General features: G+C 40.1%; 1 protein-coding gene and 1 non-coding gene across 7 annotated transcripts in view; both read right to left on the bottom strand.

Annotated features, from left to right (window-relative positions):
- GDA (guanine deaminase) overlaps positions 1-24,005 on the bottom strand; it is a 122,610-nt gene that overhangs the window by 44,159 nt on the left and 54,446 nt on the right. For 5 of the 6 annotated variants that reach the window (XM_045042684.1, XM_045042685.1, XM_045042689.1 and 2 more), the window contains one exon: positions 484-572. In XM_045042684.1, coding sequence (XP_044898619.1) covers positions 484-572 — 89 coding nt within the window. The remainder of the gene's footprint in view (positions 1-483; positions 573-24,005) is intronic. The other variant, XM_045042686.1, reaches the window with a different exon arrangement.
- Positions 22,787-22,871, bottom strand: TRNAP-UGG. Its single transcript is given in 2 exon segments — positions 22,787-22,823; positions 22,835-22,871. It is a non-coding gene; the product is annotated as a tRNA-Pro (tRNA).

Raw genomic sequence — 24,005 nt, 5'->3', positions numbered from 1 at the left:
GCAATAACACAGAAGTGGCTGGAATTAGGTCTTCCCTAACTGTGCTGTCAGTTACTGATCCCCAAACCTCCATCCCCTTCCTCCTGGTGGTTTATCTCGCTTCCTCTTTATTTCCTTCACAAAAGGTATCACAACCTATCGCTGGTGTGCTTCTGTGTCTGCGCACCCACTTCATCTCTGAGATCCCCGTGGGCTGTAAACCCCTCAAGGGCAAAGACTTCATAGACCATTTTCTGCTCCAGATCCTAGTTCTTGCACACAGTTAGCTCAACAAAGGGTTGCTAAAGGAATGAATGAATGATGGCAGACTCCTGTTCTCAAAGTTTCCACCCTACAGCTCCCTGTTCTCTAGTCCCCTCTCAACTCACCCCAGAGGGGGGAAAAAAAAACAAAGCCTCTCTGTCTCCAGGCAGGTGTCTAATCGTCTGAGACTAGTTGACATCACTAGTTGACAGCAAAGGGAAGAAGTTGGCTATGACTTACTGGTTGCTCAGTTCTCTTACTTCGCACGGCCGGAAGCACCACTCTTTGGCCAGCTTTTCCTGTTGAGATGCTTCTTCTAAAAACACTATCTTTAAAAGAAAGAAAGAAAAGAATCACAAATTAATAAGCCATTGGCATTTGTTGTTGTTAAATGTCTAAATCTTTTAAAAAGAGACTAAACTGTAGCTGAATTGATTTTTAAAGGTGTTCCATACCAAATGGGATAGCATTCAGAGACAAAAAGACAGGGTTTTGCCTCCGCTTGTCCAAGGAAGTAAGGAAGTTTTTCCTTTTCTGCCTTTCTGTAAGCATAAGTAAGACTTCAAAATTCTAATTTGAAGATATAGGGTATTAAAAATTGTTCATTGATATCTATTTCTCCCCCTCCCCAGAATGATTGAAGGAAACAATTGTTTATAGAAAGTGTACCTCGCTGCAGGTGAATAAAAAGTTTTTGTTAGGCTTTTATAGGAAACCCGCATCTAGAGTAGGGTAGTAGTGTATCATGCGGAAGGTTATTGACACAATATGATTGCACATAATAATTGCCCAGTAATCAAATCTTAGCATGACTTATGTTGATGCTCTGGTGCTGGACATCGACCATAAAAAGGGAGGTCTGCTATATTTTTCTAGTACTGTGGATGAGATGCTAATAGAGTGATCTCTCACGCAGGCTTGGGAGCCCTAGGCAACTGCTGGGGAAGCTAGGATGCGCCTCTTCCTCTCTCTTTGTCTGGTTTCCCCATCGCAAACTGGGGGTAACATCAGAGCATACTTCACAGGGCTACTGTAGAAAGTAAATATCATAATTCTGAAAAAGAAATTAGCACATCTCTAGAACATATTAAATGCTAGACACATTATATCTATTGCTGATTTTTTTTAATACAGTGTTATTGTCTTCTCTATAAAAATGGATTGCAAAGCAAGAAAAAACAAGGAACAATGGAATATATATATACAGGAAGTATCCTGCATTTCATTTATAAATGTGATATTGTGAGAATACATGTTTCGTGGAACATAAAATACTGAAAAAACACTGGTAGATAAAATGTATCTAATTAATTAGAAGCAAGGCAATATAGTGTGGGAAAAATAGTTTGTGGAACTGAAAGTAAAGTAAAATATATGTTGACTTCTCTATTCATTGATGATATGCTTTTTTAAAAATTGGGATTTTTATCAGAAGAGGAAAATAAAAATGTAATTCCTACAAATAAGAAAAAGTAATTTGATGAGTCTAAAAAACACATTTGAATTCATAAGTAGATCAAAACAGATCCATAATTAACTTAAAAAAACACAAAAACAGTATTTATCTATAAAACTCAGAGCTGACTCACCATTAAAGACATAGATACATACACATACATACAAAAACTATACAAAGCACTATATTCACACATTTGAATATATATTTCAAATAAACGTGTGTTTTTTTAACATTTATTTATTTTGAGAGGGAGAGAGAGCGCATGGGGAAGGGGCAGAGAGAGAGGGAGAGAAGGAATCCCAAGAAGGCTCCGTGCTTTCAGTGGAGAACCAGACGCAGGGCTCAATCTCCCGAACCCGTGAGATCATGACCTGAGCTGAAATGAAGAGTTGAAAGCTTAACCGACTGACTCACCCAGGCACCCCTGAAAGAAATCGTTTTTGAAAATATGAACAATCAAAATTTATTCTGGGAAACTGAAGGAACTAGTAACTCTAGAAGAAACTGAGGAAGTTTTTCTAACCCATTAGGGAAGCTCGCGGTTCAGAACCATGATACCTGTCACGAACACAAGTTTCTCCCTCCTAATAACTGGGGCTCTACCCTGAGGACACGATTGTCTCTGTGTTTCTCATGCATCCCGGTCAGGCAATGAGTTTGGTTTCTTCCATACCAACCATGGCCATCTCTAAACCATTTTTCCTTCAGCTCCTTGTAAACTAAATTCCTTTAAGACTCACCCCTTCCAGCTTTCAAGAGCACCTTTCCTCTCTTTGTTGTTCTCCTTTACCAACCTTTCTCTCATTGTCTACATTTGTCAATGCCTGCCTCACATTCTTTCTCTCCACTCCAAGCCCTGCCTTCATTCCTTAAAAAATCATCATGGATCCTTTCGACACCATGACCACCTATTTCCACGAACCCATCTTCAGTGATTTGTTCATAAACGAGTGAACAAATGAAGCTCATGAACTTCACATCGTGGTCACACCTTGGACATGTTCATGACCCATAACTGTTCCACCTCCAAAACTCCTGAGTCATACATCTGACAAAAATTACCTCTCTTTCCTGTTTGCCATTTCGACTCCTCCAACCAGTCTTCCACCTGAATTTCCCTTTATCTTCTCCTCTCTACTTTTCCCCAGTCCATCAGTGCTCTTCTTCCACACTGTCCTTGTCTAGCTTAGATTCTACCACCTATTATTTCATATTTCTTACGTCTTAGTCAATACATACCAGGTAGAAGTTTAGCCTTAGCTGAATCCAACTCTCCCCTTCTCTGGGCCGCAGCACATGACATGGTTGATGGAATATCCATAATCTTCAAGGTCCAAAGTGTTCCTACCAACTCCTATCAACTCCTGGCACCCTAAGACATTTCTCTAGCACCGTGGTCTTTACTTTTAGTAAAACTTACAGAAAACGTAATTGCATATCCACCAACAGATCATTAAAAGTGCTTTTTCAGTGATATATTAATAGTAATTTTTATCAAATAACTCAGAAGGAATTGAAAAAATTGAGAGATACTGCTATAACAAAGCCCCTCCCAATCCCACCCACATTTGATTCATGTGAAAATATTTCCTCCCAATCCCACCCACATTTGATTCATGTGAAAATATTTCTCAGCACTTATATACATAAAAATGGAAAATAAGGGGCCGCCTGGGTGGCTCAGTTGATTAAGCATCTGACTCTTGATTTCAGCTCAGGTCATGATCTCATGATTTGCAGGATCAGGTTCTCCACTGATGGCTCGACCCTGCTTGGGATTCTCGCTTTCTCCCCCTCTCTCTGCCCCTCTTCAGCCCGTGTGCGCTCTCTCTCTCTCTCTCTCTCTCTCTCACTTTCTCTCTCTCAAAATAAATAAATATTTTTTAAAAAGGAAAATTAAAAAAATTGATGCTACTCCTATTTCATTCGACCGACAAGTTAACACTCATCCAGAGATATATTATCTAGTTGGAGGGGAAAAAAAAGCTTTTTTATTTTACATCTAACAAATTATCTTATAGCCCCAGGGAATTTTAAATACTTTTATGCACAAAAACCTAACTGCAGTGGTTGATCAATAAAAGACTTTCAAATGTAAAATTATATTGCATTAGCATAGACTCTGTAAGGAAAGTAGAATAGAGTTAGTAATTCAAGAAGAAAAGGGAACTATACAGCATTTCAGATCATTAAGAAGAAGAGAGCTCATGATTTTTTTTAAAAAGTAGATTAAGATAGATATCAAATCACTGTATTTTTATTCTGTTAGATACATTTTAAAAGTAATGTCACAGTTCAATTTTAACACATATATGTTTACAATCTGCAAAAAATTATGGGCTTTTTATGTATTTAAGTTATTTTTGAGAGAAAGGGAGCAAGCACATGCACACATGTGCAGGAGTGGGGGAGGGGCAGAAGGAGAGAGAGAGAGAATCTTAAGTAGGCTCCACACCGAGCGTGGAGACCAACACAGGGCTGGAGCCCACGACCCTGGGGTCACGACCTGAGCCAAAATCAAGAGTCAGAGGCTCAAACGACTGAGCCACTCAGATGCCCCTGTTCTTTAAATACCATTGGAGGGGTGCCTGGGTGACTCAGTTGGTTGAGTGTCCTACTTCAGCTCAGGTCATGATCTTATGGTTTGTGAGTTTCAAGCCTGAATCAGGCTCACTGCTCTCAATGCAGAGCCCTCTTCAGATCCTCTGTCCCTCTCTCTCTCTCTCTGCCTCTCCCTGCTTGTACTCTCTAAATAAAAAAATAAATTAAAAATAGGACATTTAAATACCATTGGAAACCTGGGTTGGAGACAGCTTTAATTCACAAATCAAGTACTTAATTAATAGATTGCTTTCTTGTTCTTATTCATGTATTCACTCAACAATTATTGCCTGCATGTAAATAAATTGATAGGTGAATATCAGATATATTGCATAGATTAGTGAGTGCTGTGATGAAAAAATAAATCAAGGTAAATGGGTGAGATAAAAAGTGGGGTGTGATGGATGTCTCTGAGAAATGATGTTTGGGCACAGATTTACATGAAGGGAGGGAGTAAAACACTTGATATTCTGGGAGGAGCATTCCAGGCAGAGGGAACAAATCAGCACAAAGGCTCTGATATGTTATTCAAATTTAATTTAAATTGGATGCTTGGCAAGTTTTGAAACATCAGGGATACCAGTGGGGATACACCACAAGGACCAGAAGAGTAGAGATGGTAGCCGGGGCTTTGTAGATCATGGTACAGCCTTGAGATTTATTTTTAAGAAGCATCTAAAAGTATTCTGGAAAATGAATGTGGCAAAGTTATAAAATATCACTGAGATTCTCTTTATGGGACAATGCTCTTTCATCCTGAGTTTTTCTGGGCTTATGTGGCCATTCAACCACGTCTTCAATCTTTCAGCATTTAATGAGCGCCTGTTATAACCCACGCACTTCCTCCACAAGCCACGGATTAGGTGGGCTGTCTGGCACATACAGAAATCAATAAAAACCAAGTTTCATAAAATCATAGATGGTGCCAGCTCACTGGAACCTTCTCCTCTGACCTCCTTGTTTTCCAGATGAGGAAATCGAGTCCCTTCTGTTAAGCAAACAATTCCAAATACTCTCTTATTTGAATGTGACTATTTAGGATGGGCAATAACAAGCTAAAGCCAAAAGTAGATGAGTAATGGCTGTTAGCTAGTGAAAAAAATCTTTGCAAGATAGAGGCTTCAAACACCAGATGGTAAATTTGGGCAAGATGTTTGTTGCTATGAACAGAGTAAACTGCTCTTCAGGCCATTGTGAAATAGCTTGCCCATCCAACTAAATAAGGTAACATATATTGCAACCCATTACATAAAATCCACCCTTAGGCCCTGTAATGGGAAATAAGATCAGATCAAAAACATGAGGTTTCAAAGATTTCTGAATCTTTTGGACGGAGATGAAAATCACCATATTAGCTCAATTCACCACAAACAGATTAATGGAAAAGAAAGACAAAGTGTGATTGCCTTAAAAAGGCAAAACAAACAAAAACTTGTCAGCTTATAGAGGTAGAACTGAACAAACTCATGTTACAAAGGCACTAAACGGCGGCGTGGGGAACTTACACATTCAGATCTGATATTCTTACGTCACAGGTGAGGAAACGGACCAGGCTATATAACTTGTTGAAGGTCACGACGCAAGCCAGGAGTATCTGCTTGACTCGACCCGTCTTATGGATTCTCCCAGACCTTTTATGATTGCTTCTGCAATAGTATTAACTAAGGGTCAGCAAACGTTCTATGAAGGGCCATATAGTAAATATGGACCACATTGTCTTTGTGGTAAGTACGCAGCTCTGTCATGTAGCACTAAAGCAGTCCTGGATAATAGATAGGCCTGGCTATTTTGCAATGAAACCTTATGGATAGAAAAAAAATTGCAGTTTATATAATTTTTACTTGGCATGAAAATTTCTTCTTTTCCAATCATTTAAAATGTAAAAATTATATTAGCTCACTGGCCATATAAAATCAGTCAGTGGGCTGTATTTGATCTGTGGGTCGCAGTTTGCCAAGCTTTGCTGCAGACTCCTAAAAAGACTCATGGATGTTATAATCACATAATTTGAAAACCATCTCAGTGGCTTACACTAACATTTTCAAAAAAAACTTTATCTCAATTTATGATTGGTTTTTCTTTTTTTTTTTTTAATTTTTTTTCAACGTTTATTTATTTTTTTGGGGACAGAGAGAGACAGAGCATGAATGGGGGAGGGGCAGAGAGAGAGGGAGACACAGAATTGGAAACAGGCTCCAGGCTCCGAGCCATCAGCCCAGAGCCTGACGCGGGGCTCGAACTCACGGACGGCGAGATCGTGACCTGGCTGAAGTCGGACGCTTAACCGACTGCGCCACCCAGGCGCCCCTATGATTGGTTTTTCAATTGGCAATAACTTTTACCAATTATTCCTTTAACTTCAGCGTTTGATAAAATAGTCTTGGAAAAGTATACATTCTGCTTACCTTATAAAACCTGATTTTGCTATAGAAATACAGATATTTTTCAATAGATTAAAAAAGTAACTTCAGTAATTCTTGTGATCTAATGGCATTGTAAATGATTTGTTGGCACTTAGTAACTTTTTAGTACAAAAATAAAACATTCTAAAATTATGGGACATCTGATAATAAAAATATTCTTATTAAATGTGCTTACCGTGTACGACACTGTCCTACACACTTTACCTGTGTTAACTCATTTTAAGTTCACAAGAACCCTATGAGACAAGAAAAGTCAGGCATAGATATGTTAACTATTTTACCCAAGATTACACAGCTGGTAGGTATCTAAAATTTGAACTATAGTCCCTGTCCAGGCTGAGGGCTATTAAGCACCATGCTATACATTTTTAAAATTGTCTTTCACACAAAATTTTGTTAAAAGCCCTCCCCTTTAATTTCTCTCTCTCTCTTTTTGTTTTGTTGTTTTGTTTTGTTTTTTACAAAATATTTCTTTGTGGTTTTCCATTTCCTTCCCTTCCCTTAATACATCCCAGACTGTGGGTCTGGTGGGACCAGGAACACAAAGGCAGTCAGGGCTAAAGGTGTCATCAAGGCTAAGAAGGCTAACAGGGCCAGAAGAGCTGGGGATGAAGAAGTATAGAGACAATAAGGCAGGTTAATAGGGCAGGGATGGCTGAGGAGACAGCTACCCGGATCAAGAGATTGATTACACACAGGTAACCAGCAAGTAGGTAAACATACTGTGGTTAATGATAGTATTCTCAGAAGGGAGTTACAAATATAGAAAGGGAAGGCTAGCATATGGTGGTACTGGATTTGAATTGGAGGTACTGGTGTCAACCATGGTTTTTCATTTAGATAGATCAATAATAAATAAATGGATACATACATACATACATACATACATACATACATACACATACAGACATAAGTCCTTCCTAAGTCTGTGTGCTGAGAGGGCTTAGGAACAATGCTACTCTGTAGCAATCAGCACCCATAATGCTCAGATCTTGGTTTCTATATACCATTCTCCATTAGAAAGAATCAGATTGACTGCGGCAATGGCTGCAGCAGAGAAAGTACATGACAAATCTGGAATGTAATTTTGTACCAAAAAGGAAGCACTAAAAATATAGTTGAAGAGTGTTAAAAAGTCCACAGGAGCCACTTTGAAGAAGCTCCAGCTAGCCAAATATGGGCCCGTTTTAGCATCTAATAATAGTAATAATAATAGTAATAATAAATTAAATCCCAATGAATAAAACAGGAATCCCTGAGTCCACACAAATGAAGGAAGGAAGGGAGGGAGGGAGGGAAGGAGGGAGGGAGGAAGGGGAGTTTTTTCTTACAGAAAAAACCCATGTGGAAAGAATAATAGAATTAGAAAACGAGCATTTGGCAGCCATCATTGTAATAAATGACTCATGCAAAAATCATCAATGAATGTTAAAACTAGTGGGTGAAAATTTTGTTGCAGAACAAGATATTTATATAAATCCAAAATATCTCCCCACAAAACTTATTTTACAGAGAAAAATAGTAACTATATGGTAGAAAAGCTTGGTAAATACTACTTTAACTAAGTGAACAAAGTTAACATCAAGGGATGTTATCAATGTTATCAATGGGATAAATCAACATTGTGTGCCTCCTGCTATGATGCACCAAGAAGAACACAGCTCCATTTCTGTGGTATTCCTGCCAAAAAGTGCATAATCTTACTCTAATTATAAGGAAACATCAGGTAAACCTAAACAGGAAGACATTCTAAAATAAAACAAACAAATTGTCCTGTATTCTTGAAACTTATCCAGGACCAGAAAGACTTGAAGACCTGTTTCAAGTGGAAGACAACTAAAAAATCATGACAAGAACGTGCAACCTGTGATTCTAGTGGGGATCCTGACCCAGAAGAGAGAGAAAGCTATCAAGGACATTGCTGGGTCAATGGACAAGGTTTGAATGGATCTGTGGATAACATGGCAGAATTAGATCTATGTTAATTTTCTGATCTAGATGATTGTACATGATTATGTAAGATAACATCCTTGTTTTTTTCTTTTTAGGAAATACATGATGAAGTATTTAGACTAGAACAGCATGTCTGTAACTTACTCTCAATTAGTTAAAAATGTGTGTGTGTGTGTGTGTGTGTGTGTGTGTGTGTTTGCATATGTATACCTACATATATCTAGAGAAAGTGGGAAAGAACCATGAAGCAAATATGGTTAACATTATAATGTTAACAGTGGGGGACCTGGGTGAAGGCTATATGAGAGTTGTTCATAGTGTTCTTGTAACTTTTTAAAACAATTTGCAGTAACTTAAATATTTAAAAAATCTTAACTACCAAACAAACAGTGTATTTCTTAGAATTACATATATTTAAGGGCGCCTAGGTGGCTTAGTCAGTTGAGCTTCCAACTCTTGATTTCAGGTCAGGTCATGATGCCAGGGTCATGGAGTCAAGCCCCACATTGGGCCCTGCACTGAACATGGAGCCTGCTTGGGAGTCTTTCCCTCTGCCCTTCTCCCCAGCTCTCATGCTCTCTCTCTAAACTAAATTAAACCAAATAAAATAAAATAAAATAAAATAAAATAAAATAAAATAAAATAAGAAATACAAATATTCAAATGAAAGTATAAGGACAAGTAAGGGCATGATAAACATAAAATTCAGGATAATGGCTCCCTCAGAGGAGGAAGGGAAGGAAAGGGGATGGAAGGGGCATCTGGGAGGCTTTGATTAAAAACAACGGTTCATCATGTCTTCATCTATTACAACCACACAGGCATTATAGCTGTTCTTTTTTATGTGAGCAAATATATGAACAAAAACAAATTATATGCTCATAATAAATGTTAGTTTTCAACTTCAAAATCATATTATATAAAATGCTTACACTGATAATCTGTGGAACACCCAAATGACCAACAAGAAAAACTAAGAGTGGGGCGTAAGCAGCGGGAAAACAGAATGACACGGATCTAACGTTGACAGCACCCAACACCAGCAATCTAAAGTGAGGTCATATATGTTCCTTCTTTTGGTAATGTGCCCAACGACCTCTACATGCACCAGAGTTTGCAAAAGGCTTTGGGATACAAATTATTATGCCCTAATGTTTTTTATTTCTTAAATTCAAAATCCCCTGATGCCTTAACCCATTTGTGAAATAGGGAAACTGCTAAAATGGTTACAATTATCACAAAACATTGAATCAACTTCACTCCAAATCTCAAAACCAAGGTTAAATGACACATTTGAATCATGAAATCATTAAACAAGCTAACACTTTCAGCTGCTGTCTCACAAAAGACATCTTCAGAAACTAAACTCAGCAAGTGGACAACTGAGTATGAATTTAGGAAAAACACTCATTCTTCTTTTGAGAACCGAAAGGTGATGTCAACTCTCCCCAAAGTTTATCTCAACAGACTGTGGCAGATACATAGCTACTGATAAGAAAATGCAGGTATACACAAAAGTACTGGCTACACAAGTCTATTCCTTTGGGTTTTTTTAAACATGAACTCTGCCTTAGAGACCTGTTATAGGTTGAAGTGAGGATCCCTCAAATCCATACACTGAAGTCCTAAACCCCCAGCACCTCAGAATGCAACTGTATTTGAAAATATGGTCTTTACAGACATGATCAGATTAAAGTGAGGTCAATAGGATGGGCCCTAATCCAATAGGACTGCTGTTCTCATGAAAAGGGGAAATGTGGGAAGTTGATTTGACAAAACACAGGGAGAAGATGCCATCCACAAGCCATAGGAAAAGGCCTAGAACAGATGCTTCCCTCACAGCCCTCAGAAAGAACCAACTCTGCTGATACTTTGATCTCAGACTTGTGGCCTCCAGAACTGAGAGACAATAAATTTCTGTTGTTCAAACCACCTGGCTTGTGGTACTTCGTTCTAGTACTCCTAGAAAACTAATAGAAGTCTCTGTAGGAGGAAAGATTGGAAGACTATTCTAGCAAATAAGCAAAGGAAAAACACTGCAGAAACTCTCTTCCTTTGTTTTCTGTAGGCACCTCGTCTGAGAAGCTTGAAGTGGTTACAGAAAACCAAAACACTAAACTCACTGAAGAACAAAATTCTGCTATTTAGCAGTTCTGTGAACACAGGCTAATCCTGTACTTTTTCTGACTTACGGTTCTTAAAAACGTGCTGATAATATGTGCCACACTTTTCAATCTTATAAAGGCAAACTATTTTCAAATGGAGATATGTAAAAACAGTCCATGAAGTGTAAAAGCTCTCTGTAAACATAGGTATTATCAGTAGTGTTAATATTTGATATGGTAGGAGACGACTGCCGTTGCAGTGTGCTTTGATTTCGGAATGGCATCGGGTGGCCCCAGAGAGTTAACTTTGCTGGATAAGCTCGAGAAAGGCAAGCTGGGTGACAAAAGAGTTGGAGAATTCATATTAGTTTATATATTCCTACTCAAAGGGTTGATGAATACAATGAGGGACACATGTCTGGAGATGGAGAGAAAGATCAGTAAGCTCCACCCCAGCCTCTTCTTATTAACAGCTTTTAGATATGAAAAAGGTAACAATTTGGAAGGGATAGTTTATTCCCTAGATAGCAACATCAAGTTTTAAAAAGACATCCATGGGCTAAGACTACCAGAGAAAGCTTAACCAGAATGTAAGTAAAACCTGACATTTTCTATTTAAGAAAAATCAAATGCACAAGGTAAAGATGTGTGAGACTTAATAACCACAAGGACCATGAGCTCAAACAAGCCGTGTGGAATAATTGCCCATAAAAACAGATCTAACTAAGGTCAAATGTGTAGAAACACAGGCAACACCTGTTTTGCATGGTTCTGATACTTATCAATTTCAGATACCACGGTTTAGTTGAACAACAACAGCGCCCCAATGGCATGGTTCAAGGTTACCATGTCTACCAGTTACCATGGTGTACTATCTGTTACTGAGTTCACACACCGACAGCAAAGCATGTAGTTGTGTTACCTCCTTGTCTCCCAGAAATAAACTCACGTGGCATATTACAAAAATAGATCATAGAATGAATTGCTTAACAACGATGAAAGTACAGCAGAGAAGTGAAAAGCCATAGCACAAGAAGTGCTTAGCATAGAACAAGAATCTAACATAAAGGGAGTTATACAAGAAATAGCTGACCATGGGAACGTTGACATTGCCACCATTGGAGAAATTCTAGATCTACAGCCAGAGGAACTTAGCGGAGGTAGACTTATCAACATAAATGAGGATAGTGATTAAAGATGTCTCAGAAGGCATGGCACCAGCAGTAGCTTCCCATTGAAGGAACTCTCAGAGAAGTATCTCAAGAGAGATTTCACTACATCGAGAGTTCAAGACGTAAAATCTTAGAAGTTGATCCAGAAGGCAATTTGCCAAGGCGAACAAAAGATGTCTGCTCTGTATAATTATTATATAATGAGAAGAGAAAGGCAAGCACTGTCCAAACTACTCTTGCTGTGTTTTTTAATAAAGAAACAAAACACTGTGATTCTCTGTTTCTAATGTTTTAAGGTATCCTAAATGAACACTATTTTTACGGTTTCTTTTCATCTTCCCATGCATTCAGATCAGAAGGAAAATTTTTAATATTTTAACAAAAGTGTTTAATGATCTCAATAATCATAATTTTCTCATTGATTATTTTTTCTTAGGTTTATTTATTTATTCTGGGTGGGGGAGGGGAAGAGAGAGAGGGAGAGAGGGAATCCCAAACAGGCTCTGCACTGTCAGTGTAGAGCCCAACTCGGGGCTTGAAATCTTGAACCAGGAGATTATGACTTAGGCCCATCAAGAGTTGGATGCTTAAACCAACTGAGCTACCCAGGCACCCCTCTCATTGATTCTTAAGATTACTTTGCATGATTTCAGTTTTCACAGTGGTTTTTTTCAGTCTTTCCCTATTGTGCCAAGTGAGGACTGCCTTGTCCTGTCCTTCTAAATTTAGCTTAGGGTACAGAACTAGTTGTTGGTTTGCAGTTGTGGAGGGATGAACTGAATTGAGATGTTTTCAGGAAGGTGACCAGAAGGTGAAAAAACCCTGAAATCAAAGCGTGAGGGGAAATTCTGAGTGGAGCTGACAGTATTTTCTCTGAAGAAGAAAGAAATCAAGATTACCCTGGTTGCAGATAATGGACACACCATCACATAAATGTGCCACTCTAGAGCAGCAGAAGTAGTTTCAATATTGGAATGTTCAGCAGAAGAGTTGTCAATTTCATGAATAGAATAAACTTCTAACGATTGAAAGTGGGTATAAATGGAATTCACTGACTCATAACGTAGTGAACTTCTCATAGCTGGAAGTGCTAAGCAGAGGCTGACTGACCATCTGTTAGGTTTGTTGTAACAGAAATTAATTTCTACACAGGGTGAGAGGGGGAGCTCCCTCCACAACTCAGATTCCGAACATCCATGTGGTGGCTCTAAAACATGTCCACAGATTCTTCAGTGCTCCTCTCTGTCAAAAGGTGGAGTCTAGTTCCCTTCCCCAATCTTGTAGTGGACCAAACTTAGTGATGTGCTTGGAATGAAGCACTCATGATGCTATGTGACTTCTAACGCTAGCTCAGAAAAGAATAGCTTCCACCTGGCTCTCTCACTCTTGCATTATTACTCTGGGGAAGCCTCCCATCATGCCTTGAGGATACTCAAGCAGTCCTGGGAAAAGCACTTGTGGGGAAATACCACAGGTTGCTGCCAACCACTGTAAGCACCAGCTTATAGTAATGCAAATAAACTTGAAACTTGGAAGTGGATCCTTCAGCCCCAGTCAAGCCTGCGGTCATGGCCAACATCTTCACTGAAGCTCCATGAGAGATGCTTAGCCTGAGCCTCTCAGCTAAACTTCTCCTGAACCCCTGAGGCAAAGGAACTGCGAGGATAGTAAGTTGTTTTAAGCCTCTACATTTGAGGTAATTTGTTACACAGCAATAGTCACCCAATACAATCCATTTTGATCTGAACACTAAGGGTACAATGCAGTCTTGAGAAGCCTACTCACACAGCCTTTTTTTTTTAATGCCACTTTTCTTTTAATAGATCCAAACCACAATTTCCAAAAATTAGCTCCTATCATTGAAAGATAAGTGATTATACAATGGTAATCTGTTGTAAAAGTACACAGCAGAGAAAGATTCTAAAATGAATTCCTCCCACTCTCCCTGATTATTACCCTACATTCAAATCTGCTGCAAAAGACTAATGCAGACCTCACCAATAGGCCTTAAAGTTCTCTTTAATAGGCATGAAGTCCTTCAACAAGTTCATCTCTCGGTTGCAAATGGTCAGTGAAACAAGTCCTGAGCCTTTCAACTTTTCATATATAAAGGGACCATCTGTTTTAATATGGCACCATCTGCTCAACCAAACTTAAAGGTCCAACCCAGACTTCTACAAACTCCAGACCCATGTATTTGACATTTCCCTTGATATCTCATGAGTATTTCTCACAAAGCACTTCAAAGTCAACATGTTCAAACTGGAATCCATAATCTTATTCCCAAACTTCGTTAGTCCCTTTCCAGGATTCCTGTTCTGGAGAACAAGACCTCATCAATTCACGGTACATTGTAGAAAGTTTTGCCACATCTCTCTCTTATCCTTTGCTTAAAACCTCAATGGCTTCCCACTGCATTTAAGATTGAGAAAAATTTATAACGTGATCTACAGGGCCCTGAGTGGTTTGCACCTATGTGCCTTCCTAGCCTAATCCAATTTCAGCTTAATCCCATGTCTTGCTCCTCACTTCCCTTGCCCTCTCTGCTCCACCATATTGATCCCATTTAGATCCTGTAGGCACCCTACTCTCGCCACCATGGGGCCTTTACACATGATCTTCCTTCTGCATAAACACCTTACTCTATTTTTGCCCAATTAACCCTACTCATATTTCCTATTTAAGTTTAGCTGTCTTTCCTTAGGATGCCTTTCCAGACTACCTCAAATTCCTCATCCCCATCCCCAATGAATGATTCTCAAAGCACCAGGCACCTTCTCTTTGTGGAAAAATATTGTGGTTAAATGTACAAAATCTAGAACCAGGCTGCCTGACCTAGATCCTTTGCTGTCGTGTAATTTCAACAATTTAGTTAAACTCTCTGTGCCTCTTTTCTCATCTATAAAGTGAGGATAATAGGGGCACCTGGGTGGCTCAGTCAGTTGGGTGTCCAACTCTCAATTTTAGCTCAGGTCGGGATTTCGAGGTTTATGAGATGGAGCCTTGTGTTGGGCTCTGCACTGACGGTGTGGGGCCTGCTTGGGATTCTCTCTCTCCCCCTCTCTCTCTACCTCTATCCATGCTGGTGTGTGCACGCTCTCTCTCTCTCTTTCATAAAATAAATAAATAAACATTAAAAAAATAAAGTGGGGGGGGCACTTGGGTGGCTCAGTCAGTTAAGTGTCCGCCTTCAGTTCAGGTCATGATCTCGCAGTTTGTGAGTTCGAGCCCCGCATCAGGCTCTGTGCTGACAGCTTGGAGCCTGGAGCATGCTTCGGATTCTGTGTCTCCTTCTCTCTCTGCCCATCCCCTACTTGTGCTCTGTCTCTCTCTATCAAAAATAAATAAATGTAAAAAAAAATTAAAAAAATAAAGTGGGGATAATAGTTGTAAACACTTTGTGACAACTAAATAAGACAATATACATAAATGGTCAGTATGGTGGCTGACACATCACAGACATTATATAAGTCTGAGCTACTATTTGATTACAGTTGCAATTTCACAATCTCACATGTATTCATAACTAATGTTTTATGTATATCTGTCTTTATCATTAAATGGCAATCTCACAAGGGTGGAGATGTTCATTTTTACTCACTGTCATACTTCCATTTCTGGCCACAGTCTTAGTACATCAAAGGTGTTTAATGGACACTGGATGAATAAATACATGCCCTAGACTCTGGAGAACCTTAAAATGTCATATTAAAGAGTTTAGACTTTATTCTCTGGAAGTTTTTTTTTTTTTAACAAGAGTCAGGTGAAAATTAATGGAACAATGATTGTAAGGTAAGTTGGGAGGACAGTTTAGTAACAGGAAGAAGCTTTCGTCACCCATTTGAATGGTTCATTTTGGTGAAGGCAATGGCCAGTGCAGAGAGTAGCAGAATGTGGGCAGAATGTTAAGGAAGGACCCTCACAACTTGGTAGTATACTGGATGTGGAAGGAATGGTTGAGGATATGTATACATATATGTGTGTGTGTGTGTGTGTGTGTGTGTGTGCGTGTATGTGTGTGTGTGTATGTATACACATACATATATGTATACACATACACACACATCTCTGAATGAGAGAATGAGGAAAGAAGGATAGAACTATGGAAGGCCATGAGGAGATAAGAGTTTGTGAGTGGAAAGGAGAGATGAGGTGGGGGGGCAGGACTTGTAGACAGAGCTGTCCAACAGCAGGTGTGGACACAGGACTGAAGTTCTGGAGGTGGCCAGGTCTGGAGACAGGGACCAGAGTCATCTGTGCGGAGGTGAGTGTGAACTCCACACAAGAGGATGACATATCTAGGAAAGAGCCATATCTGGATGAAAAGGCTGATGGAGGAAGCCTAGGGTTTGCAGCTGATTTGATCAGTCCAGAAGGGTGAGAGGAGCCAGGAAAACAATTGTAAGAGGTAAAGCCAGGGAGACAGAACTGGGGAGTAATGACTCTTGAAGAATTCAGCTGAAGGGCCAACCACTGACTCGGTGACCTATGCCCTCAGGTTAAACAGGGCATTCCTTTGGCACTGGTTGCATGCGTCTGCTGACGGCACTGTGGTAGGCTCAATGAAGAGCTCAAGGATTCGAGGTGAGGCCATGCTGGTGGCTGCAGCAGATGGCTAGGGTTGGACAGGTGGAAGATGTAGGAGATCACGTTGCCCACATCCCCTGACCCCAGGAGGGGAGAGGGGCTGGAGGTGAAAAAAAAAAAACAAAAAACAAAAAAAACACCGGTGGCTGATGATTTAATTAACCCTGCCTACATAATGGAGCCTCCACAAAACCTCACAAGGATGAGGTTGAGAAAACTGTAAGACTGGGGAACAGGTGGACACGTGGGGAAAGCTCCATGACATTTCCCATGCCTTGTCCTATATATCTCTTCCTTCTGGCTGTTCCTGAGTTGTATCCTCTTATAATAAACCAGTTATCTAGTAAGTGAATAAATAAGTAAGTAAGTAAGTTTCCATTTCCTTCCTCGTTTCCAGAACAGAGAAACACCTCAGCAGAAAGCAAAAGAGGTTGGCAAGAAGTAGGCAATCGGGAGTCACACGCCCTGAGTTCACACCCCAGCAAAACAGATAAAATCGTTTACATGCTCATCTACATAGAATGCTTAAGAACATCCTGGCCCATCTCTACAATGCAAAATTATGGACGACTAAGATGTGCTAGTTTATGTGCTAATAGGAAAGGACGTCCAAGGCAAAGCGTTAAACAGTACATTTAGTTACTACCATTTGCCAGGGAAAAACGACTACATGTAAATATTTTCAAGTGTAAGCTATGTACATTCGTTTGTATGTGTTCTACACTATCTCCAGAAAAGTATGTAAGACATTGGTAACAGACATTGGTTGCCTGTTGGAAGGGGTGATACCATGTCTAGGCTACAGGAACAAGGAAGGGAACTTACCAGCAACTACATCTCCTTTTGTGCACTGAGAACTTCGTATCATGTGCATGGATTTATTTTAGGTAGATATTTTTTTAATCCCAGTTCCAACATTCATCAGTTGTGCGACATTGGCAACTCATTACTTAATCCCACTAGACCTCTGTTTCCTCACTCATAAAATGAGAATAAAACGACTACCTTCCTCATAAAGTGGCTGTAGGCATTAGCTGAGATAGCACATGTGCAAATGCTCGAAAGAATGCCTGAGGGCGCCTGGGTGGCTGAGTCAGTTCAGCGCCCGACTTCAGCTCAGGTCATGATCTCACAGTTCGTAGGTTCGAGCCCCATGTCAAGCTCGGTGTGAACAGCTCGAGTCTGGAGCCTGCTTTGGATGCTGTCTCCCTCTCTTTCTGCCCCTCCCTTGCTCACGCTCTGTCTCTCTCTCTCTCTCTCAAAAATAAAATAAACATTAAAAAAATTTTTTTTAAAGAATGCCTGGCATAAAGTTAGCATTCAGTAACATCTACAATACCTGTTTCCATAAATATGGCGGGCAAGATACTGTAAAGAGACTTCAGTTACAAAATAATGATATGCTGCACAAGACTTCTTAGGTAGAACTTTCAGGACACAGGGAAAGCATCGACGCTTTTCAAAAGGAGGCTCTAGGCAGAAAGAGGAGCAGTGAGCAGTGAGCATTGAGCTCAGACGAAATGCATGGTAGTCCCTGTAGTCCCTAGCTCGCAAAAGAAGAAAATAAAAATCCTTTCTGGAAGACCACATCCTGGAACCATTTCACAGAAAAGGAAGAAAGACCCACAATGAGTGCTGACTAGCCCATGATCACACGATCCTTTGAATAACAGAAGCCCTTCTCTAGTTCAGGTATGCCAACTTCCAGACTAATACATTTTCCCAGAAGATTTACTTTATAAAATCCCTTTTACACACAGCTCCACAATGATACAGTTATTAAGGTCTGGAAAAGATCTGCACTGGATGAAGGCAATGATGAACTTTATTTTTCTCTCAGTTTATATATGTATATTCCTCGCCGCTTGCTGCATACGGTATGTAGTTCTAGGAGAGTCACTTTTTGCCAACTAGAATTCTGTCTTTACAATTATTATGTGCAAATCCCCTCCCCCACTCCTGAGCTCCTGCAACCAGTTCGCTCCAAGAGCTCAGGGAAAATTGTGTGTTTTCACGAACACCGCATCATTAGTCAAACCTGTGGGTCTAATCCAAGTTTCCTGTTGTATTTTTATGGCAGCCATAGAATGGTATTTGATGCCATATTCCCTAAGTTTAAAGGCGCAAAGCCTTTATGCTTGATTTACAATTCTCTTCTCATCCCGTTTGGTCACTGGATGGGACACAGGTGTAAGAAATACCAGAGAGCGCCCCCTCCTGGAGGCTCAGATGTAGGGCACCATTACCTGCTCTCAGAGCGGGAGGATACATTTTTTTAAACGACTCTTTTTTTCTACCCAAAATGGCAAAATTGATAACGTATTTTTGTCGGTTTTCCATTTGTCACGTTAATTACAAAGCCTTTCCCACTTCCCCTGGAAAACCAAATGTTTTTCAATTTCTAGCCTCTTTGGTTGTTGTTGTTTACTGTTGGTTTGTTAATCAGATTGACTGCATATTGAAACTTGGATGAGAACAGAAAGGCAAAATTTTGGTTGGTTGTTTCTGCCAAGACTTCCTACAGCTATTCCAAGGTTTGATTTATAAAGCCCACTTACAAAGTCTATATAAATGTGTAACAAAATCATGGTGGCCATCCAGGCAGCATGCATTCACAGCTGCTAACTTAAAGTCAAATCAGGGCTCTATTTCCAAAAGAGTAGATTTAAAAAGATAAAATCTGAGTCTGACAAGAAGCATTTCATGTGACTTAATATTCTCTCCCTCCCTGCTTGTCTGTGTTCTCTTCATAGTATCTCTAAATGCACTTGACATTAGATTTCACACAACCAACATGGGAACTGCCTGCTTAACTCCACAAACTTAACTCCTGAAACTGATAAAAGAAACTCAGAACAGGCCCAGCTATTGGTTTTACAAATTCCTCTCCTGTGTGAAGATGTATGCCAGCCATGAACTGTTACTAGGTTACTTTTCACCACTGCCAAAGCCAACCTAGGAGGTCCTAAAGCTCTAACATGTAACAACATAATAGTGTTATTGAAAACCTGATTAAGAATTAGCAAATTGTTGATCTTGGAAAGGACACATAATTGCTTCAGGTTTACTGACAAATTGTCAGAATGCCTTAGGAGTTTTGTGTTGCAAGACAAAAAGACAAAAGCAAACAAAAATTTTATAACAGTAACTGACGACTATATCCTAAGGCTTTCCATATACCCCCAAATATCTGAGTAACAATAAAGCGTTTAACTTCTCCCATGCCAGAGCTGCTAAAGGTATAGACTTTAGAACTAGACCATGTGGCTTTAAATCCTGACTCCACTAGTTAGTTACCAGCTATGTGACCTTGAACAAAGCACTTAAATTGTTGATGACTCAAGTTTCCTCATCTGCAAAATGGAGACACAATGGTACTTAATTCACAGTGTTGTTGCAATGATTGAGTTAGTATACATAAAAGACTTAGACCAGTGGCTGAAACATAAGATGTGCTATACAGGGGCTCCTGGGTGGCTTAGTCGGTTAAGTGTCCGACTCTTGATCTCAGCTCAGGTCTTGATCTCAGGGTCTTGAGTTCAAGCCCTGCATTGGGCTCCCTGCTGGTCTACTTAAAAAACAAAAAAAGTGCTACGCAATCTTTTGCCTGTATTAGAAATAATCACTTTCTTATTTATTCATTCCTCAAATATTTGCCGAGAACTACTTTGATAGCACATCTTCATTTGCCCATCCACATTCTCAAGAACATTATACCATTTTATTAAAAATGCCAAGTTTGGGTTGTTTTTCAACTACTTCTTGAGAGTTACGGCATATATAACAAGGATGAGAAATCGCGCTGAGGCACCGGTGCGGGCGAACCGGTTGGGCTTGTGGGCTTACCAAGTGATACTGACCAACATGCTGACATCAGCTTCTGGGATTCGGTCCTAAACCCCAACAAAATGAGAAGCAGCCATCTGTGAAAGTCACACCTGTGCACGTCAAGAGCTTGTGATGGGGTACATGCCAATCAAATCATGGAACACAGAGGTTGGGGGAAGCTGCTTAAAATATTTTTCTTGGCCTACCTTTTGTCGTGTTCGGTAATGCATTTCAACTGATAACAATTCAAGGCAGCACATACTGTTGAAATGTACCTCATATGCCCATCAAACTGCTAAGGATATATACATCAGATATATACATATCAGATATACGTAGAAGAAATAATCCTCACCTTTCAAGAGTTCATATTCTAGGGGTACCTAGTTGGTTAAGTGTCCCACTCTTGGTTTCAGGTCAGGTCATGAACTCACGGCTTGTGAGTTTGAGCCCCACATCCAGCTCTGTGCTGACAGCTCAGAGCCTGAAGCCTGCTTTGGATTCTGTCTCTCTCTCTCTCTCTCTCTCTCTCTCTCTCTCTCTCTCTCTCTGCCCCTCCCCTGCTCATGCTCTCTCTCTCTCAAAAAGTAAGTTAACATCAAAAGAACGAAAAAAAAAAGTTTATATTCTAGCTGGGGAAATAAAATTTAAGTGCATATAGGAAACTGAAAACCATGCACGGTGGCATATTTGTAAAGTCCAAACTGGCATTACAGACTGAGCTGAGAAAACTCAAGAGAAGGGAGAAATCAGTGAGGACTAGAGAAATGAGTTTGCTTTTTGGAGGAGGTGATGGATAAGGTATACATACATATGGGAGAATGAGAGGTAAGGGTATTTGGGGTGTGGACAAAACGATGGTGAAGCTCAAAGGCATGACTAAATGTAAACTGATGTGGGTTTATATTACTATTTGTCACTTCATTTTAGCTCCATATCCTTTCATCTTACTGTCTTCTTACTCTACCTGCCCAATGGTTTGGCATTTTGGAAGCGTCCAATCCTTTCTAGGTTACATGTGTAATTCTCCTTATTCTAATTTCAATTGACATAAATCTAGCATAAGCCTTCTTGTTTTTCTCCTGCTTCCTACTTGATTATCTGGACAGAGAAAGAAAAAAAAAAAAACAGAATGATTATACAAGCCTGTGTTCAAACATGTATGGATTGCAATTCTCCTTAATATGAGTCATTCAGGAGTTGTTTTTCTCAGCTGGATTAAATCTCCTTTTCAAAGTCATCCACCAGGAGGGATGGAAGGGGAGAGGTTTTTCTCGGTTCCCTTAGAGAAAGTCCAAAAATGCTTTCCTGCAAAGTGACTGCATTTTTAAATAAAGGAAACATCTGGCTTTATGGTCTCTTCTAGTTTTATTTATTTATTTTTGTTTTAATTTCAAAAAAAAAATCTCAAACTCAAGGAAAAATTATGCCTTTCCTGTTAGATCTTAATAAAATGAAAACAGTTTCGCTGCTGGCATCCTGTAACTATAAAACAAAAAATACTGACCGAATACTAGGAATTCTGGTGACGCCGAGACGCTGAGTTACATTTCTGAGATAAGAGTGTAAAATGATCATTAAGAAGGCTGCAACCACGTCTAAGCGCTGGCACATACATGTTTGCAAATGTCTTGATATCCACTCAAACACTGGCAAGCGGGAGATACCAACATGCTTATATAATGTTACAAGTGGCGCATTTGTATAAAAAGTCCTCAGGTAACCTAAGAATTGGGAGAATAAAACATATATAATTTATTTGTATTTTATTACTATTAAAGGCACTACCTTATTTTTCTCAGAGGATAAACAAAAGTATTGCACGTTTATCATCTCAAAAGAGTGGTCTATGACCACTGTCTTCATTTTCTTATCTTCCACCCATTCCAAAACCCAAATGAAGCTGATTGTCATCTTCTCTATAGCCAAATAAGTTTTCTTTCTTTCTTTTTTCTTTTTTGTTTATTTATTTATTTTGAGAGACACAGAGACCGCCCAAGTCGGGGAGGAGCAGAGAGAGAGAGAATCCCAAGCAGGCTCTGAGCTGCCAGCACAGAGCCAGATGCGGGGCTTGAACTCATGAAACCGCAAGATCATGACCTGAGCTGAAACCAAGAGTCAGATGCTTGACTGACCGAGTCACCCAGGCGCCCCCCTCCCCAAATAAGTCTTCTTAAGGTCGCCAATAACCTCAGGTTGCTAAATCCATTGGACATGTTCCCAGTATTATTCCTCTTCCTCCTACCATTCAACGACATGTACCATCTGTTCTATTCCCTCCTTCTTTTTTTTTTAATGTTTATTTGTTTTTGAGAGAGAGACAGACAGACAGACAGACCATAGGCAGGGGAGGGGCAGAGAGAGAGGGAGTCACAGAATCCGAAGCAGGCTCCAGACTCAGAGCTGTCAGCACAGAGCCTGACATGGGACTCGAACCCATGAACCATGAGATCGTGACCTGAGCCCAAGTCCAACGCTTAACCAACTGAGCCAGCCAGGCACCCCCCTCCTTCTTGAAGTTGTCCCCCATCCTTTGTTTCCTATTACACCACATTCCCGGGGTTATCCTCTGACCTTTGGGTTGCCCTTCTCATCTCACTCAGTCTCTTTTACTCCAAACTCAACCACCGGGGTTAATATAGTTCCTGTTCTTTTCTCAAACTTTATTCCACATTTTATATCTCCCACTCAGATCTCTCCTCTGATATTCAGACCTGCCAGCCACCCCCTACTTGGCATCTCCACATGGGTGTCACAAGGGGGCCTCAACTCAGCATGACCAGAAAAGACCTCTGAATCTGCCCTCCCCAGGTGGATCTCTTCTTCTGTTCCCTCAACCAGTGATGGCCAACACATCCATTCAGTTGTAGAAGCCTGAAATACAGGGGAAGATTGTCCCTAGCCCTCTTTAGCCAAACGGTCACCAAATCTCATTGATTTCTGACTCCCTATTGTCTCACACATCTGCCCATTTCTCTCCAACTCTATCACCACCGACGTGTCTGTTTCCAGGTCCACTGCCATTATCTTCCAACTCATCTCCTCTAGCGACTAACTATTCTTGCCCTGTTCCACAGTCCAGTCTGTTTTCCTATAATTATTACTCTGCAATTATTGTTTATATATTTTTTTAAATGCAAATCTGATCTGCCTTCCTCTCTGTAACATTCTTCACTGGTTTCCCATTGTACTGCCTTTGGGATAAACAAAAAAGCCTATTATTGCCTGACACGTATCTCCCTTCATCTATTTCCACCAACCCCTCCCCCCCACCTCCACCCTCCATGACATCAGTTTCTAGTTGCTTCCCCCTACTGGGTCTTTGCATAGGCCTTTCCTCTTTCTCTGACGAATTACCTCCCATGCAACCTTCAAACTCAACTCAAATGTTGCTTCCTTAGAGTTGCATTCTTGAAGCCTCTCTTCACAATAAGCCAAGTCCTCTGGTTTCACACCTCCTTAGTGCTCTGCATTTTTCTTTCTAAGAAATTATATACTTTTCCATGCTCATGTGGTTATTGACTCTGAACGCAAATAAGGCAGAACCTGCATCTGTTTTGCTCATTGTTTTGTCCCTAACCCCTTGAAGCCTTTGTTCTTTCTTCTTCAGCTACCAATTCTTATGAGCTCCAAG

This window comes from Felis catus, chromosome D4, assembly GCF_018350175.1.
Source record: "Felis catus isolate Fca126 chromosome D4, F.catus_Fca126_mat1.0, whole genome shotgun sequence".
Classification (NCBI taxonomy): domain Eukaryota; kingdom Metazoa; phylum Chordata; class Mammalia; order Carnivora; family Felidae; genus Felis; species Felis catus.
Note: the sequence above shows the minus strand (reverse complement) of the source record. Positions and strands in the feature narration are given on the sequence as shown.